Consider the following 19,624-nt stretch of genomic DNA (forward strand, 5'->3'; position numbering starts at 1 on the left):
ACGACGAGCACGCAGGTGAGCTTCACTGAGACGGTTTCTGACAGTGTACAGAAATTCTTCAGGTTGTGCAAACCCAGTTTCATCAGCTGTCCGGGTGGATGGTTTCAGACGATCCTGCAGGTAAGGAAGACAGATGTGAACGTCCTGGGATGGCGTGGTTACACGTGGTCTGCGGTTGTGAGGACAGTTGGACGTACTGCCAAATTCTCTAAAACAACATTCCTTCAGTCAGCATGCCAATTGTACGTTCCCTCAAAATTTGAGACATCTGTGGCAGTCTTGTGTGACAGAACCATACATTTTATAGTGGCCTTTTATTGTCCCCAGCGTAAGGAGCACCTGTGTAATGAGCTTCTTGATATGCCAAACTTGTCAGGTGGATTTAATTATCTTGGCAAAGGAGAAATGCTCACTAACAGGGATGTAAAATTTGTGCACAACATTTGAATAAAATATGCTTTTTGTGTTTTTCAGCTCATGAAACATTGGACCAACACTTTACATGTTGCATTTATATTTTTGTTCAGTGTAAATTAAAAGCCTCCAAGGGAATCTAGGAGACAATGAAAGACAAGGTCATTGCTATTGCTAGCTCAATATTGCCATCTTGTGTCCAACGAAGGGATCAATTGAGCGTCATGTCATTTTAAACTGGCACAACTGTGCTTCTTATGCACTTTGCAGCATTACCAATATGCTGAATTAATGCAGCAATCACATTTGAATGACAAACATGTTTACACTGTACAGTAATACAAGTGACATTGTGCATTGTCAGTTGGAGGCAAGGCAGTGTTGTTTTTCAGTCACCATCTCTGGAACAATGCAACGTCAGTATAAAAGTGATAAGTGATCGCCAACAGGCAAAAATGAGAATATCAAAAGATGTGGTAGAATAATGTATTTTATTCTCATATACTTTTAAGAAATAATATACAAAGCTATGGTCGCCCCATCCTCACAAAAACCTCTAATCCCCAACTATCGGATAAGTGAGTTCTCCAGTTCTGAAGACCAAAGTTTTGGCCGGTACAGTATGTCACTGATTGATCGGAGAAGTCTGAGGATGGAGTAGCTAAGTCTGTGGATATGAAAGAGTGAGACAGCATTGTTGTGTAAAATAGTTACGTTTAATTACTGAGGCCTAAAAAAAAGTTTAACTTCAGTAAGACAAATGTAGCGAACGTTAACTACGGACTCCATTTAACTAGTGCTGTACTGGATTAGCTGGTATAGCCAAGAGAAAGGTGAGTCCCATGAACATAAGATCATCTCCACCCTCTCTTCCATCATCTTCACAAGAACGCAATGAATAATGTGCAACAATAATTTAGGTTTTACATAACCACGTGAAAATAAAGACCCTTTTTTCACAATCTCGAGAGAAACTGCACATAAGGAATTAATTACTCAAGAAGAAAACAACAGACAAGCTTACAAAACAAAAAAAACATCAAACGTTCAGCAGAAGAGGGGGAAAATGATCAAGTACAGATCAAAGGGGGGGTTCTGATGCAGAGGTCATGGACGACGAGAACGTTGCCCTTTATCGCATGATCCCATTGGGGGTTCGTGATAGGGACTGGGAGGTGACCTAAAGGTTACGCCATGGGACAGTATGTTCTGAGAAGTATCCTGGCCCAACGTAAGAGGGGTCACAGGTAACTAAGTCTACAGACTATTCCCATCCAGGGGGGAGGGAGCGTGGACCGTCATAGACAACTCATGTCAAGCAGCTAAGAATCTTTGTCGGCTCACATTTTAAAAAGTACTCAGCGAACTGGGACTGCTAAATTCAGGATTCCTCACTGAATAGAAGCAACTGTATGAGTCTGGAAGGAATCAAAGTTGGCTTTTAAGAATATGCTGTTAACCTGTGGGCTGTTCGATATCCTATCTGCAATGTGACGCACCACTTCAAGTCGATGCTGAAGAAGTGTTGGCGTTTTGAGTCTTCCTGGAATCAGTTGGCGATTCATACATCTCAAGTCAATCGGAGTCCCTTCAGTTCCCTCTCAACTTCAGTTAAGCCACAAGTCTGAGGAGAAAAAGATGCATTCCCAAACCAAAACTGGCTATCAACCGCAACAAACACAGTCCAACAGTTTCTCAAATCCAAAAGGACGCCAGCCGAGTTGATCAGGTAACAAAAAAGGTATGACCTGTAGGTTTCTCAGAATCCACTGGTTTGGGTGTCCATGAAAAGCTCAACACGGCTTCTGTATTATTTTAGCCTGCGGTTTCATAGAACAATTTACATCTTGGATGCCTAGACAAAATCTACACTTTTTCAGGGGCTTGGGCAGTGGTACGCTTCATTGCGTAACCCATGACGTCTTCAACAGGCCCAGTCTCTTGTCCGTATCCTCAGACGCCCTCTGGTTCATGACGGTACGGACGTGTTCAGACTGGGGCACAGAGGACCGCGTCGCAGGCTTCGTCCGCAGCCTAAAGCGGTTCACCGTCTCATCTCCCACACAGCTTCTCAGACCATGTAAGAGTTCTGGTTCTTCAGCTTGTCCAGTTCTTTGCTCTGCTGTCTCAGGAACAGTATTCTGGGAGAAAATGGACAGTTTTAAGAAAATAAAAAATGTATCGTGAAGATGCATTCCTAGTGTGTGTGTGTGTTTGTCCTGTTCTCACCTCTGTTCCCGCAGCGTGGCCTGGATCTCACACACTCTGACTAAAGATCGGAGGTTTTTGAGTTCGGTGCAGATCTCAGACATGTAGAGACTGCCCATGTTGTGGGCATCCTCCCGTAACCGTGCTGCCTGAAAGAGAAAGACAGAACCGGGTGAGGGGTTGCATCAAAATACACATCATGAACTTTAAAGCATTGAGGTCAAATTTCAGAGAAAAACACTTTTAAAGTTTTAATTGGCCATCTTCAGAAGGAAATATTTATCAGAAATGTATTTTAGTACTGGTTAGTCAGAGTACCAAGAAGGCTCCTGCCTAGAGTCCTTGGCCTACCTAATGGTTCCATAACCGGCTATAAATGTGTACAAAAGTTTAAGTGGGCATGTCTTGTCTGTGTGCCCCGAGGCTTACTCTCCCGCTTTCTGACCAGCCAGCGGCAGCGTTGTTTGGTGGTTCAGCTCTTTATAGTAGAGGCGAGGGCTAAATATTGACTAGAACTAAAAAGGATTAGGGTCTCTCATCTGTCCACCAGGTCTCCATTAGCAGCAGCACACCAAACAGAATCCATCCACCACATGGCATCCCAAACCAAACAGAATCCAACCACCACAAGGCATCCCAAACCAAACAGAATCCAACCACCACAAGGCATCCCAAACCAAACAGAATCCAACCACCACAAGGCATCCCAAACCAAACAGAATCCAACCACCACAAGGCATCCCAAACCAAACAAAATCCAACCACCACATGGCATCCCAAACCAAACAGAATCCAACCACCACAAGGCATCCCAAACCAAACAGAATCCAACCACCACAAGGCATCCCAAACCAAACAGAATCCAACCACCACAAGGCATCCCAAACCAAACAGAATCCAACCACCACATGGCATCCCAAACCAAACAGTATCAAACCACCACATGGCATCCCAAACCAAACAGTATCAAACCACCACATGGCATCCCAAACCAAACAGTGAGCTTAGCCACGCCCTCTCTTTTATCAACTTCAAACAGGAAATGGCCTGGGTGGCCTTGGATGTGTAGCTACTGCCATCTAAGGGTACAACATTTGATTGTATGATAGTGCCGTCTACACTAAATGCAATAAAAAAAAACTGCTGTTTCGTAATAATATGCACACAAATGGATTACATGCATATATCCTACTACCATCAAGGCATGACTAGTCCAAGTCGTAATTCAACAGTAGCAGCTTCTGTGTATCACGGTTATAGCAAAACAGTGTGGTAGTATTTTGATAGACTATTTATCCCATTAGTCATACAGTTGACAGACATCCAGACAGAAAAACGACTAACTCGACGTTCACCCCATTATGCACCCAAATACCTTATTCTACCATCTACTAGAAACTGTTTTGAGTTGAACGCACAAATTCCTTTCTAAACAACTAACTCCACATTGAATGAGCAAAACCCATTGTCCCCACTTCACAGTGGAGGTCCTACCTGCTTCTCGATGTGCTCTGCGGGCCAGTTCTGGATGTGCCTGACGAGGTTCTCGTCAAAGTGAGAGGCCAGCGAGGGGGTGAAGGAGCCGGGAGCGCTGGTGAGGCCTGAGGCAGCGTTGGGAACAGAGTGGCCGCCGGTGGAGTTGCTGTTAGGTCCTGGTGGCGGACTCCCCTGACTGCTGGACGAGAGAGACAGCAGAGAAGTATAAGGACCGGGGGGGGACAGACAGACAGGTCTTCTATATACACACACAACCCTTCCAGACATAGACAAGTACATCTCAACTAGGTCAGGGACACAGAGGTAGGTGACATTAGGAATAAGGACATTTGTCCACACTCATCCAGTGATACTATTCTTCTGACAAGGGTACAAAACGGGATTGCTGTACTTCCATTTCATAAGGCTGTGTATATTGTGGAGGCATACAAGTAATGCTCCGTGTCTACTAAGAACCATTCAACAAATCAAATTTTATTGGTCACCTACACGTGTTTGGCAGATGTTATTGCGAGTGTAGCGAAATGCTTGTGTTTCTAGCTCCGACACTGCAGTAATATCTAACAATTTCACAACAATACACAAATCTAAGTAAAGGAATTTAAAATATATATATGGATGAACAATGTCAGAGCGGCATAGACTAAGATACAGTAGAATAGAATACAGTATATACATATGAGATGAGTAATGCAGAATACGTAAATATTATTCAAGTTGCAAGTGATTTCAAGTCTATGTACACAGGGCAGCAGCCTCTAATGTGTTCGTTATGTACCTCCGCTGTTGGAGAGTTCGGGGGTCCTCTGGACGTTTCTCTGCTGAAGCCTGCTGAGAAACTGGTCCTGGTTTCACTGGGGTAACCTGCAGAGGGACAAAATAAGAAAGACAATTAAAAGCAAGCAAGAGGGAAGGAGAAGAGAGTAGAGGACAGAAAATAATGGTGAGGTGGTGGGGAGAAAGACAAACACAGATCACAGGGTTAAAATGACAAAACCATACACCTCGATCATAACACAATATCATTGGACAAGTTTAGAGTTTCCGTGGAGGTGCTGACCTTTGGTTGGGAGGTGGCGGGTGGCATACTGAGCAGGGGTTTCTGGGTAAGGAGGTTGGTCTGGGGCGTGCCATTCCTGGGCGACACGTATGAGCGGGGCGAGGAGGCGTCCGACGTTAGTGAAATGGGCGACTGACTTGCCTGCAGGGCCGCTATTGGTTTGTGTCCAGGAGGCGAATAAGACAAAGGTACTATTTTTTAATAAGAACAGCCTTAATCTCACATACACAAAGGGTATAACTACATTATAAATGTCTATAAAGACATGAGTCATTCTAAAGATCGCTTTTTTCTTATGCATCCAAAACGTTAATGAAAAGCAGTGGCTATCGTTGCTTAGAGGACTACCCTGGTTAAATACATCCATAGCCAAATTTGATAGAATATTCAACAAAAACTAGCAGACGTTGCCCTGAACTGAACGATGCCCATACATCTTCTTGAAAGACATTGGTCAAATCTTCAGTTAAAGATTTCAACAATAACAGCTACCCTGAAAATATCCAATAGCAGAATCCTCCCAACAATAACAGCTACCCTGAAAATATCCAATAGGAGAATCCTCCCAACAATAACAGCTACCCTGAAAATATCCAATAGGAGAATCCTCCCAACAATAACAGCTACCCTGAAAATATCCAATAGGAGAATCCTCCCAACAATAACAGCTACCCTGAAAATATCCAATAGGAGAATCCTCCCAACAATAACAGCTACCCTGAAAATATCCAATAGGAGAATCCTCCCAACAATAACAGCTACCCTGAAAATATCCAATAGGAGAATCCTCCCAACAATAACAGCTACCCTGAAAATATCCAATAGGAGAATCCTCCCAACAATAACAGCTACCCTGAAAATATCCAATAGGAGAATCCTCCCAACAATAACAGCTACCCTGAAAATATCCAATAGGAGAATCCTCCCAACAATAACAGCTACCCTGAAAATATCCAATAGGTGAATCCTCCCAACAATAACAGCTACCCTGAAAATATCCAATAGGAGGATCCTCCCAACAATAACAGCTAAGCTGAAAATTCTATATATCCTAGTACATCAACCAGGAGACACTGGAATGAAAAACCATTCTAACAGAGAGAGAGAGAGAGAGAGAGAGAGAGAGAGACATCAAAAAAAGGTGATGACGTGTGACAGCAGCCATACCTTGGTTGGAGTGTTGAGCAGCTTGGGAAAGAAGAGCAGTGATGTTGAAAGCAGACGGTCCAGCAGTGAGGAGTTTATGAAGCATAGACTGCAAGGAAGCTTGGGTAACAGCAGCCGCGAGGACTAGAGGAGAAACACAACACACAGGACAATGAGAAACACACACACAGATACAGGCACCCATATGCGTGTCATGTATGCAACACACACAGACCAACCAGTCCATACATGAATATCAAGAGAGACGGGTTGTTGAATGACAGTGATTTTCAAAATGGCAGCATTATTCAATAATCAACTGTAGAAAAGAGGTGAGCAGACATGATATTGGACTTTTACCCTACGAGGGGAACAATGAGACAAATCAGTAGAACTGGCTTTGAGGTCCAGAGTTGAGTTTGAGGGATTTAGGCTACGCAAAACTGTAATTGAATGGGTAGTTTAATGAGACGATTTTATATTCACAACTCATGTGGTCGACGAGAAGCGGTTTTCTCAGGGTCGCCCATGCACAAGAATAGGACCCACAAACCCCTTCCCTCAATTGAGTTACTCCTTTTATCTCGATATGGTGAATTAAGCCTATTCAATATCTGCTCCTGTCTGAGTAACAGAAACTTTAGAAATCAAACCCAATGAGATGTCTTCTGAAATATCAGACTGAGGATCAAAACGATTGTGGCCTAGACAGTGTACAGCTAGGGACCGACAGATGCATGTTCGGCTAGATGGTGTACAGCTAGGGACCGACAGATGCATGTTCGGCTAGATGGTGTACAGCTAGGGACCGACAGATGCATGTTCGGCTAGATGGTGTATAGCTAGGTACCGACAGATGCGTGCTCGGCTAGATGGCGTACAGCTAGGGACCGACAGATGCATGTTCGGCTAGATGGTGTATAGCTAGGGACCGACAGATGCGTGCTCGGCTAGATGGCGTACAGCTAGGGACCGACAGATGCATGTTCGGCTAGATGGTGTATAGCTAGGGACCGACAGATGCGTGCTCGGCTAGATGGCGTACAGCTAGGGACCGACAGATGCATGTTCGGCTAGATGGTGTACAGCTAGGGACTGACAGATGCATGTTCGGCTAGATGGTGTATAGCTAGGGACCGACAGATGCGTGCTCGGCTAGATGGTGTACAGCTAGGGACCGACAGTTGCGTGTTCGGCTAGATGGTGTACAGCTAGGGACCGACAGTTGTGCGTGTTCGAGTCGCGGACAACTGTAGTCTTTTAGCTTCTCCTAACCTGCAGCTTTTGTTCTCCTAACCTGCTATGAAAAGACCCTTCTGAAGCCAAACCTACTGGCTCTGTTGTAATATGATCACTTCAGACATAAGAAAATCCAAATTTGTGTTTCACATTTCAGTATAGCAAAGGCTTTTTTCAATACCTATGCTGCATCAAGTTACAACGATCACACCATACTCCAGAGTTGACCTTTGAACCCCAAGTCATATTTTCAGGCAGAGCTTATTTGGACCCAGGTCTGCTAAAGCTCAAGAAGGAGAAATGTGGTGTTGGGCGACTCACCCTCATTGATCTTGGCCATGTCCATGCTGCCATTGCTCATCTGTAGGGTGGCCTGCAGCGCTGGCAGGAGCTGCCGCAGGAGGGCGGGGTCATGGAGCAGGCCCGAGGCCTGAGATTGGACAGAGGGGGACACGGGGACCATGGAGGAGGAAGAGGAGGGGGTGGGGTTAGAGCCAGAGGCTTGGTTCAGGCCCGGATTGGTGGAGGAAGATGACTGGGAAGGAGCAGTGTTGGAGGACGACTTGTCCCCTGAAGTACTCTCTGTGGAGGGAAAGGAAGAACAGGACTGAAGAGACTCTGGCTTGATAGACAGGATGCACCTCTCTGTGGTTCAGACTGACTTGCTGTACCCATCTCCATTTTGTTCATTGAAAAGGTGATCGCCATAACGCATACAGTTGTCAAGTCTTTTCAGATCAGTGCAGAGGAAGGACGAGGAAATAAGTCACTTCTTACCATCGACACGCGGCCAAATTCTAAGACAGTAGATGATTTCACATTTCACAAAGGTATAGCCATACTATAACAACAAAAAAGTTTTATTTAAAGAGGCAAACATCAAAATCCAGATGTGGTTAGTGTATCTGAATCTTAGACAGCAACTCCCATAAACGACCCCCCTCTGTAGATTTCATACTTACTTGTGGTGGCTGTGTCCACAGACTCTCGTCTGTAGTCCCGGTCTTTAGGGAACGTGTTGGACTCTCTCTTAGATGGGTCTTTTTGCCTTTGCTCTCTGGACACAACGAAATACAGAAACTGAAGGTCATTGTCGGGATTACGTTCCATTATTAAACAGTGTAACTGCTGGTTGAATTCAGTATGGGAGTGTTAATGTCAGAACCTGTACTCTACCAATCTAAGTTATGGGACCTTTCAGCATGTTCAATCGATGAGGTTCAGAAATAGGGAATATTGGGCCATATTGGACTGTATTGCGATTTAAGGTAGAAACGGAAGAGTTTAAGCGAAAGAGAAGAAGAGTATGATGTTTATGAGTGAGACATTGTTTTTCCATTGGTCGAGGCCTTACCTCTCCAGCCAGTCTTTGGGCTTCTCCCACTGAGAGACCTCAGTCCTGCAGTTGTAGTAGTACTTCTTGCCCGAGGAGCTGATGTGCTCCGACCAGTCGTCTGCAGGCTCGTGAGGCTGAGGGAAGAAGGCACAACATAAAGGTCAACTAACTTAACACTAGCGTAGGTTGTGGGTTCAAGTAGGCCTACATTTGGAAAATCAGGATAAAGGCTAGCGGCTAGTAATCAGATTCTAATGTGAAAACCGGTGTAGGAGATACAGGGGCTTGTAAGTAAGCATTTCACTGTAAGGTCACCTGTGACTAATAACTTGATTTGACTTGCTCAATAATTGATTGATTCGACTTGCTGATCCTGCACACTATTTAAGCTAGTCGGCCTCAGTCAAATGTGGTTGTCAGGGTGCATGTCTATATTCTGAAACTCTGCATATCTGTGTTACCCTGCCTATATAGAGGACAGATTTACAGCTGGGGCTATGAGGATGTGCCCAACAAGGCTAGCAGTGATACTTGGCTACTGGGCCGCTTCAGGTCCATTCATCCGGTAATTTCTTGACACAAGTGTATGCTGAGCTAACCCTTCAGTTCCAGGGGCTGATAACTCAATGCAAAAGTAACTCTAGTCCACTGTTTCTCTGCAGATGAGAGGAGGGGTTTGTTTCTGGTTGTGAATGTAGGCAACAAAAAAAAAAACTCTTGTGAGCTGAAAAAAAGTGTCTCTTGATAGACAGATTATCATGAGGATGGATGGAGACAAACACCAGAGAATAATCATCCTTTACACAACATCCCGACAGAGCCGATTGACATAATTTGTCACACAAAACTGAACTGTAAACAAGCAGAGCTTGTCCTGTGGCTTAGAGACCCATGTTCGAACCCCAGCCTGGTGGATGCCTACTTTCAGAAATCACTGGTTCAAGTACAACGAGGTATCTTACTGTGTCTGACGCCTTGCTTTGATTTGAGTGCGAGTTGGAGCTGTGGTTGTGAGAATTCTCTTGCGGAGAGCAGCTGGTCCCTTTAAAAGAAATTATATGATGAGAACATCTACGAAGGAGACCACACTATTAGCAACCATAGACATGACAGGTTAGGCTACCCCCTATCCATTGAACAAAAGATGTTTGCAATACCATGGAATTTACAGCCGCTTTCCATTTCATGAAGCACCAAGGTACAGTAGGGCAAAAATGTATACTTTAGTGCCCAAAATAATCATAGTAATGTAGCTAGCCTAGGTGCACTACGGTTTCGTCATTCTACAATACTCTCTCATTTGACAAGACAACGTCGAGTTAACTAGTTTAAAAAATCCCCTGTGGAACTTCAGCAACAGAACTTTCATGTTAATCTTGCATTGATGTCTGTGTATAGACTTGACCAACAGTTTTGTGTGGATATCTTCAGTCATGAATTGGGCCTTACAGACTCAACGTCTTGTTGTACACAAGTAGCCATGCATGTTTTGAGCAGGTATGCAGAAGTAGTCCAAGAGCTCTCAATAGCCCAATTTACAGTGTAAATCAACAGTTTGATGTAGGCTATTTCTAGCCTGGACCCAGATATGGTGGTGCTGTATAGCCAACTCCTAGGGTTGTTTGGCATAACAAGGCCGACAGGAATAGGCTAAACAGCATAAACATATCTAGGACCAGGCTAGGATACCTGAACTGGCTAATCAAAAGCAAGCTTCTCTGAGCACACAAGCAAAAACATTTAAGTAATATTACCAAAATACAGAGAAAAGGTTATTTAGCTAGGTTCTTTCTCTTTGGGCTTACCACCATCTTGGCCTCGGAGTGTGTGAAATGTTTTTGTTTTGCTGTGTCCGTCACTGTGCTTATTGACTGGACTTTCATCAGAGTGTCGGAGCATTTTGTAGGGTGGTGTAGGATCTGACAACCCATCTCGCATTTTATCGTGACGGTGAAGGGTGGTAGATTGACTCTTGGGCTGGGATTTGTGTGTCTGCAATACATATAGGATTGTGTCAGTCAACATAGCAATTCAACGTTTCTTCTTTATGGATGAACACCTTTCCACCCACTGACATATGATACTGTAGGCCTACTTCCTACTCTTGACATTTATTGTGCTGTACTTTTCATTCCTGCCTAGCTATGTACGCACAACCGTTTGTAACGTTGTTTCTTGCACAGCTAGCTAACTAGCTTCCTTAACCCACTTATTTTTTGTCTACATTTGTCAATTTCTTGTACTGCAATTTGAGCCATTTTACGTATTTTGAGTTACTACAATGGTTACTACATCCATCCTTTGTGCAGTATTCACACCATCAACATAGATCGCTAATCTATTAGATCGTCATGCTCCATTGGTTATCTAACTGGCTCTCAAGGACTGTATTTAAGTTAGCTAGCTATCGCGTAAAAATAAACATAGCTAGCTAACGTTGGTTGGCTAACGACTAGCTGGCTAATGTTACGCCAAGGGAAATACAGTCGGCAGCTAGCTTGTTGGTTAACTATAAGTTATTGTTCAGCATTAGTTAGCTAGGTAATTTACTAACTAGTTGTAGCCCAACTTGTGTTCACTCACGTTAAGGTAATTTTGCCAAATCCTGAACCAAGGCTTTTGAGTTGCAAAACTAAAAGCCAGCTAAAGGCCTGCATGGCTTACGAGTTAACGTACGTTAGCTAGCTAACACACTTGCTAACTACGTAGCTAGCTAACGTGCTATATTCACTTGCTTTACCTGATAGGGTTGTGAATCCCTTCGGTCGGTACACCTGAAATATAGACAAAAGAAAGTTAACTAGCTATAGGCACACATTTGAAATGTTGATGCTGCAAAAAAAATATTATACTAGCTAACTAGTTAACCACTGTAGCTACTGACGTTAGTTACCTAGCGACAACGTAGTTCGCTAGTTGTAACTAACTAGCTAGATAAATGAAAACCTTAGCTACATAGCTAACATTATTATGTCAAGGGAAGGGTAGAGCTGTCAAAGAGAAGTGACAAAATGTATTGTCGTTTACCCATCGCTGAGTCTCGGTTGTTTCCTTGTATGCATTACCATCAATGCCGTGTTGATGTGTGTGTGCGCGAAGGGGGTGAACTATTGACAACAAAATAGTATTATCGTCTTCAGTTAATTTATCTTGGTGATGTCTTGGTAATTAGTTAGCCAGCTGGGAAGGCCAGCAACTAGATTTGCACAGTGGATAGCTATGTTGGCCTTTGGTCCATTATTTTCTCGCCTAAACTGCACAATCTCTTCTGTGCAGTGCCAGTGAAAGGAAACAGGCGTAGCAATGAAATCTGCCCCGCCTCCACACACTTAGCTATTTCCGGGATACTCCCTTGTCGAAAAAGGTTCGCAAACCCTTCAGCTAATCAATTATTTGCAATGCAGTCAGACGAATTGCAGTGGTTGAAATAACAACAAAGCCCATCTCTGAGAATGCACATGGCCGATGACATTTGATGATTGAAAAAGTATTGATACAAAGGGTAGTATAGGTCTTTGCACTTTCCCTGCCCCTGCCCAGTATGTCGGATAGTCTAAAGTTAAACAACTCAAAGGGCCCAATGCAACATGACAGAATTATAAACCAACCCCTAGTCTCTATCTACCCTAGTGTTTTTCATTCTTCCATGGGCTGTGCACAGTACTACCCATTATAACTCATCAAAGTATTGCAAGTTAATTGAATTTCATAGCACTAGGCTGAGACAAAAGCCCACATACACTGGCCCTTCGGTACCAGTAAGAACACAGCCCGGAGAGCCTATTTTTTGATTGACCCTGTTCTGGATAACCTACTGATCAGGACCAATGCTGTATTTCTGTATCCTTGTCTGTCTGTATAGGACTAATGATGAGGCGACATCAGACCATCCCTATATCTGGCATTGATTACCAATGCCTGGTCTAGTCCACCCAGGTCTAAAGGAACCAACGATATACAACTGATTGGAAAACTTTTAAGGGGAAGGAAACTGGTGATAGTCGCATTGGGCTAATACTGTCTGGTTCAGACTGGCTCATTGCTTTTACTGTATTTTTGTCTCCTATTCTGTTTCCATGTGGCTGTTCAAATGGACCCCCACCTGCTCTCTGGTGAGTGTTACCTTATTTGGACTGTGCTGAGCTTGCTGAATTGCATATTGACAGCAACTTTATTTACCATTATTTTAATCCTATTGCTCTAGAGAATTAAAAAACAATCTAATTAATTAATATTAATGACAAATTCAGCACTTTAGACACGAACAGTATGCATCTAGTCTGATTTATTAAGCACCATTTCTTAGTTTTTCCTATTCTCTTTAAATTATTGAGTCATTTTTTGGGGCCACCTAATACAATAGTTATCTTTTAATTGTTAACTTTAAGTCACAAACGGACTAAGTTGCATGTTAGTCAGCTTTTTAGGAATATAGGTCTTCAGCCTGTATACTTGCTTTCATGTATTCCACAGATGCTGATTGATCTGTCTCAGTGTACAATCAATCAATGATGCCATATGAAGGACAGAAAAGCTATGATTCCATGGTGAGAGCAAAGACTTATATAATTGGGTGAGAGTGAACGTACACTTCAATGACATGACGCCATGTGGACTGTAGAAAGAATTGCTTTCAATGAGGCTACGCTTACACAGACAGCGTAGTTCTTTTTTTCTTCACTAATTGGTCTTTTGACCAATCAGCTCTGAAGAAGATCTGATGTATAAACAGATCTGATGTGATTGGTCAAAATACCAATTAGTGTGAAAAAAATATCCGAATTGGGCTGCCTGTGTGAACCCAGCCTTAGAGTTACAGATCTATAACTCACATTTCTATCTGAAATCAGTCGGGTACCACACAAAACAAAATAATAGACCTTCAAAACAGGACATGTCCCATAGGGCAGCGTACAATTGGCCCAGCGTCGTCCGGGTTTGGCCGAGGTAGGCCGTAATTGTAAATAATAATTTGTTCTTAGCTGACTTACCTAGTTAAATAAAGGTTCAATTTTTAAAAAAAAGTTTAAAAAAGAACATGTCATTGCCTATCTTATCCACTTGGTGGCAGCAATACCATACAAAGGAACACGACTTCGGATGACAGCTGTTTCCTTTAATTTTTCTCCTCCTTTAAGATCGCCGGACACTTCATTAAACATCTGAGGCTGAGACTCCACAGAACAGGACAGGTTCACCGTATGCTCCAGTAAATGTCATCTCTGATAATAGGTCAAATCATAATTCTGTTGTCTTTTGTTTAGGAATGACGTGCCAGCCAATGCAACTATCCAAGTTGGTCAACCAGTACATATCTAATACCAATTGACAATGAAAGAAAATACTTGCCTTGATAGAAAATAAAGGGATGAGTGAATACAGCCAAATGTCACTACTGCATGTAGATATCAACATTCTCACCAAGCTATCTTTCCACAGACAAGGTGTATTGCTGAGTCTTTCCACTGGACCAATAGGTACGTTTGGAGGAGAGTGTTTTTGTGATGGAGTGACCTGTGACCTGCACAGCATTAATATTTACCTTGAAAGTCAGACTAGACCAGTGTGTGTAAAGGAAGACATTGAAGACTAATTTGGCATACTGACATGTAGATGTCATAAGATGGTATGTTTGGGAATACCTTACATGGGCTCTCCTAGCTGATGTTTTCACCACACCCTTGGTTTGACCTCTGACACCTTTTGACTCCTCCCTCATGACCCCTGACCTTGTCCTCTGCTCTGACGGGTTATTTATGACCCTCCCACTGACTCTCTTGTAAATGGAGGGAGAGGAGTGTGTGTGTTCGTGTGTAACTCTTCTCTCCTTTGCTTCACGTGTGTTTGAACTGCTGTCCTTGGTGATCTCTGGGATGAAACCTATAATGGACAGAAATGAGGACATTGCGTTTCTAAAAAAGGTGATCATGCAAAGGAGATTCCACCAACTGGTCAAGGTGAAACTGGCTTTATCTACTGTGATATCACAGCAATGCTACAGTTATGATATACTAATGATATCTGAGAATGTTTATCATGTACAATTACAATATGTCATAGTGTGTAGTTATGAAAACGCAAGAGGGATGCACTGGGTAGTATTCACTAGGAACCAACTCAGGCTGAAACGGGGAGGGACTACACTTTTTGCTGCGGTGTGCACAGTGTGCACATCCCTCTTGCATTTCCACAACTACACGCTATGACCTACTACTATAATAATGAATAGGACAGATGTACATCGTCTGTGATGTACTGTAATAGTACCCCCACCGTCACAGCCTGAATCTGGTTTGGAAAAAGGATTGGATATAGAGACAGAAAGATTTTGTACAGGAATACAAGTGTCCCCACACTGTTTATCCATTGACTATGTCACTATTACCTATCTGAGGCAAAGCTTTGTTTTAAAGGGATATTATTTATTCTATACAGAGTGAAATCATGGCAGACCGTTTTCAGCATTAAGATAATTCATTTCACCCCAATGGGTAATGTTTCAGTTTGGCTACAATTGATGTCAACGCTAACATAAAGTGACACTGAATATTCCCACTCTCCCATAACTCTCCACCTAACCTTTAACTCTGATCCCTTCTCCTGTTTATACTCCTTTAACTCTCAACCCTTCTCCTGTTTATACTCCTTTAACTGTCAACCGTTCTCCTGTTTATACTCCTTTTACAGTAATAATCTCGCACAGAAACGAACAAACCAATGCTGCTTTTGATGAAAATTGTCTCTCACAAAAACCTGTCACACTGCAAAATCCTAAATGAAATCATGTGATTGTCAGTCTTCGAACAGGGAGTTTAATGTATGCTTGGTGGCAGTTTTTTGATGCCTGGATGAGAAACGTTCCCAAAGTAAACTGCCTGTTACTCAGGCCCAGAAACTAGGATATGCATATAAATGGTAGATTTGGATAGAACAAATATCCAACAGATTTGGATAGAACACACTCTACAGTTTCCAAAACTTTTACAATAATGTCTCTGAGTATAACAGAACTGATATGGCAGGCAAAAACCTGAAGAAAAGTTATCCAGGAGGTGGGATTTTTTTGATGTGGGTAGTTTTCAATTGAATGCCTATTGAGTTTCTAATGGGTTAGGATCCAGATTGCAGTTCCTATGGCTACCACTAGATGTCAACAGTCTTTAGACATTGGTTTAGACTTGTTTTCTGAAAAATGAAGAAGAATGAGATCTTGCTGTCAGTGGACTGAGGAAGCATGCAGTACTGGTTTGCGCGCGTGACAGAGTGCGCGCCCTTCGTTGTTTTTCATTTCTATTGAATACGCAATTGTCCGGTTGAAAATGTATTATTTAGACAATTGACAACGTGAGGATTAATTATGAGTATAACAGAACTGATATGGCAGGCAAAAACCTGAAGAAAAGTTATCCAGGAGGTGGGATTTTTTTGATGTGGGTAGTTTTCAATTGAATGCCTATTGAGTTTCTAATGGGTTAGGATCCAGATTGCAGTTCCTATGGCTACCACTAGATGTCAACAGTCTTTAGACATTGGTTTAGACTTGTTTTCTGAAAAATGAAGAAGAATGAGACCTTGCTGTCAGTGGACTGAGGAAGCATGCAGTACTGGTTTGCGCGCGTGACAGAGTGCGCGCCCTTCGTTGTTTTTCATTTCTATTGAATACGCAATTGTCCGGTTGAAAGTGTATTATTTAGACAATTGACAACGTGAGGATTAATTATGAACATCGTTTGACATGTTTCAACAAACTTTGCAGGTACTATTAGGATGTATTCGTCTGCATGTTTTGACCTCCTTTGAGCCAGTGTATTACTGAACACAATGCGCCAACAAAACAGAGTTTTTGGGATATAAAGAGGGACTTTCTCGAACAAAACAAACCTTTATTGTGGAGCTGGGACTCTTGTGACTGCAACCAGATGAAGATGTTCAAAGGTAAGTGATTCATTTTATCGCTATTTATGACTTTTGTGACTCGTCTACTTGGTTGGAATATGTTTTTGTAAGTGGGGCGCTGTCCTCAGATAATCGCATGGTAGGCTTTCGCAGTAAATCCTATTTGAAATGTGACAAAGCGGCTGGATTAACAAGAAGTTAATCTTTAAGCCGATGTATAACACTTGTATTTTTGTGAATGTTTATATTGACTATTTCTATATTTTGAATTTGGCGCTCTGCAATTTCACCGGATGTTGTCGAGGTGGGTTGCTAGCAGAACACCTGCGCCAGAAACTAGGATATGCATATAAATGGTAGATTTGGATATAACACACTCTACAGTTTCCAGAACTGTTAAAATAATGTCTCTGAGTATAACAGAACTGATATGGCAGGCAAAAACCTGAAGAAAAGTTATCCAGGAGGTGGGATTTTTTTGATGTGGGTAGTTTTCAATTGAATGCCTATTGAGTTTCTAATGGGTTAGGATCCAGATTGCAGTTCCTATGGCTACCACTAGATGTCAACAGTCTTTAGACATTGGTTTAGACTTGTTTTCTGAAAAATGAAGAAGAATGAGACCTTGCTGTCAGTGGACTGAGGAAGCATGCAGTACTGGTTTGCGCGCGTGACAGAGTGCGCGCCCTTCGTTGTTTTTCATTTCTATTGAATACGCAATTGTCCGGTTGAAAATGTATTATTTGGACAATTGACAACGTGAGGATTAATTATGAACATCGTTTGACATGTTTCAACAAACTTTGCCGGTACTATTAGGATGTATTCGTCTGCATGTTTTGACCTCCTTTGAGCCAGTGTATTACTGAACACAATGCGCCAACAAAACAGAGTTTTTGGGATATAAAGAGGGACTTTCTCGAACAAAACAAACCTTTATTGTGGAGCTGGGACTCTTGTGACTGCAACCAGATGAAGATGTTCAAAGGTAAGTGATTCATTTTATCGCTATTTATGACTTTTGTGACTCGTCTACTTGGTTGGAATATGTTTTTTGTAAGTGGGGCGCTGTCCTCAGATAATCGCATGGTAGGCTTTCGCAGTAAATCCTATTTGAAATGTGACAAAGCGGCTGGATTAACAAGAAGTTCATCTTTAAGCCGATGTATAGCACTTGTATTTTTGTGAATGTTTATATTGACTATTTCTATATTTTGAATTTGGCGCTCTGCAATTTCACCGGATGTTGTCGAGGTGGGTTGCTAGCAGAACACCAGCGCCAGAAAAGGTAAACATTAAAGCAACGCCCAAACAGGGACTTGAACCCTGGACCCTCAGATTAAAAGTCTGATGCTCTACCGACTGAGCTATCTGGGCTCTGCATCTGCTTATTTTCAGACACTTAACCTGCCGGGCAGAGGCACGTGCTGATGGGGGTGGCATTGTGAGATGGTTCATTTCCCCAGAGAACCAGGCCTCCATTCCAAATTATACACTCATTAAAATCTGAACTAGGCATCCTCTCCAAAGATGTTAAATGTCAATGACCTCGTGGCGCAATGGTAGCGCGTCTGACTCCAGATCAGAAGGTTGCGTGTTCAACTCACGTCGTGGTCATGGTTTTTATGTGTGCAATCTCTGCCGCCTTTACTCAGTGAATCAGCACAAGTACCAATGTGGCTTTACAGTACTAATCTCGCACAGAAACGAACAAACCAATGCTGCTTTTGATGAAAATTGTCTCTCACCTGTCACACTGCAAAATCTTAAATGAAATCATGTGATTGTCAGTCTTCGAACAGGGAGTTTAATGTATGCTTGGGGGCAGTTTTTTGATGCCTGGATGAGAAACGTTACCAAAGTAAACTGCCTGTTACTCAGGCCCAGAAACTAGGATATGCATATAAATGGCAGATTTGGATAGAACACACTCTACAGTTTCCAAAACTTTTACAATAATGTCTCTGAGTATAACAGAACTGATATGGCAGGCAAAAACCTGAAGAAAAGTTATCCAGGAGGTGGGATTTTTTTGATGTGGGTAGTTTTCAATTGAATGCCTATTGAGTTTCTAATGGGTTAGGATCCAGATTGCAGTTCCTATGGCTACCACTAGATGTCAACAGTCTTTAGACATTGGTTTAGACTTGTTTTCTGAAAAATGAAGAAGAATGAGACCTTGCTGTCAGTGGACTGAGGAAGCATGGTTTGCGCGCGTGACAGAGTGCGCGCCCTTCGTTGTTTTTCATTTCTATTGAATACGCAATTGTCCGGTTGAAAATGTATTATTTAGACAATTGACAACGTGAGGATTAATTATGAACATCGTTTGACATGTTTCAACAAACTTTGCCGGTACTACTAGGATGTATTCGTCTGCATGTTTTGACCTCCTTTGAGCCAGTGTATTACTGAACACAATGCGCCAACAAAACAGAGTTTTTGGGATATAAAGAGGGACTTTCTCGAACAAAACAAACCTTTATTGTGGAGCTGGGACTCTTGTGACTGCAACCAGATGAAGATGTTCAAAGGTAAGTGATTCATTTTATCGCTATTTATGACTTTTGTGACTCGTCTACTTGGTTGGAATATGTTTTTTGTAAGTGGGGCGCTGTCCTCAGATAATCGCATGGTAGGCTTTCGCAGTAAATCCTATTTGAAATGTGACAAAGCGGCTGGATTAACAAGAAGTTAATCTTTAAGCCGATGTATAACACTTGTATTTTTGTGAATGTTTATATTGACTATTTCTATATTTTGAATTTGGCGCTCTGCAATTTCACCGGATGTTGTCGAGGTGGGTTGCTAGCAGAACACCTGCGCCA

At 42.5% G+C, this 19,624-nt stretch overlaps 1 protein-coding gene and 2 non-coding genes across 4 annotated transcripts; 1 reads left to right on the forward strand and 2 right to left on the reverse strand.

The window, feature by feature from the left end:
- Positions 1–886: 886 nt before the first annotated feature.
- On the reverse strand, positions 887–12,227 carry LOC139375829 (WW domain-containing adapter protein with coiled-coil-like). Of its 2 annotated transcripts, none has more exons than XM_071117728.1 (13): positions 11,928–12,227; positions 11,641–11,674; positions 10,706–10,892; positions 9,863–9,942; positions 8,919–9,034; positions 8,527–8,621; positions 7,886–8,146; positions 6,347–6,469; positions 5,180–5,331; positions 4,898–4,983; positions 4,117–4,297; positions 2,644–2,771; positions 887–2,555 (listed from the first exon to the last, which is right to left on the reverse strand). In XM_071117728.1, the coding sequence occupies exons 1-13, from the start codon at positions 11,966–11,968 to the stop codon at positions 2,486–2,488; spliced, it is 1,554 nt and encodes a 517-aa protein (XP_070973829.1). In that variant the 5' UTR covers positions 11,969–12,227; the 3' UTR covers positions 887–2,485. The 2 variants fall into 2 exon arrangements, with proteins under 2 accessions (XP_070973829.1, XP_070973830.1); XM_071117729.1 differs by having other exon boundaries at positions 4,117–4,294; positions 11,928–12,202.
- Positions 12,228–18,100: 5,873 nt separating this feature from the next.
- trnak-uuu (transfer RNA lysine (anticodon UUU)) lies at positions 18,101–18,173 on the reverse strand. The gene has a single exon. It is a non-coding gene; the product is annotated as a tRNA-Lys (tRNA).
- A 168-nt stretch (positions 18,174–18,341) lies between these two features.
- trnaw-cca (transfer RNA tryptophan (anticodon CCA)) lies at positions 18,342–18,413 on the forward strand. The gene has a single exon. It is a non-coding gene; the product is annotated as a tRNA-Trp (tRNA).
- The last annotated feature ends 1,211 nt before the right edge of the window (positions 18,414–19,624 follow it).

Source organism: Oncorhynchus clarkii, chromosome 20 (genome assembly GCF_045791955.1).
Source record: "Oncorhynchus clarkii lewisi isolate Uvic-CL-2024 chromosome 20, UVic_Ocla_1.0, whole genome shotgun sequence".
In the NCBI taxonomy this organism is placed as follows: domain Eukaryota; kingdom Metazoa; phylum Chordata; class Actinopteri; order Salmoniformes; family Salmonidae; genus Oncorhynchus; species Oncorhynchus clarkii.

Coding starts and splice junctions, on each gene's coding strand:
- LOC139375829 (XM_071117728.1), bottom strand. CDS start 11,968: ATGGTAATGCATACAAGGAAACAACCGAGACTCAGCGATGG. Junction 9,943..10,705: donor ACTCCGAGGCCAAGATGGTG/GTAAGCCCAAAG, acceptor TTTCTTTTAAAG/GGACCAGCTGCTCTCCGCAA. Junction 4,298..4,897: donor CGAACTCTCCAACAGCGGAG/GTACATAACGAA, acceptor TCTCTCGTCCAG/CAGTCAGGGGAGTCCGCCAC.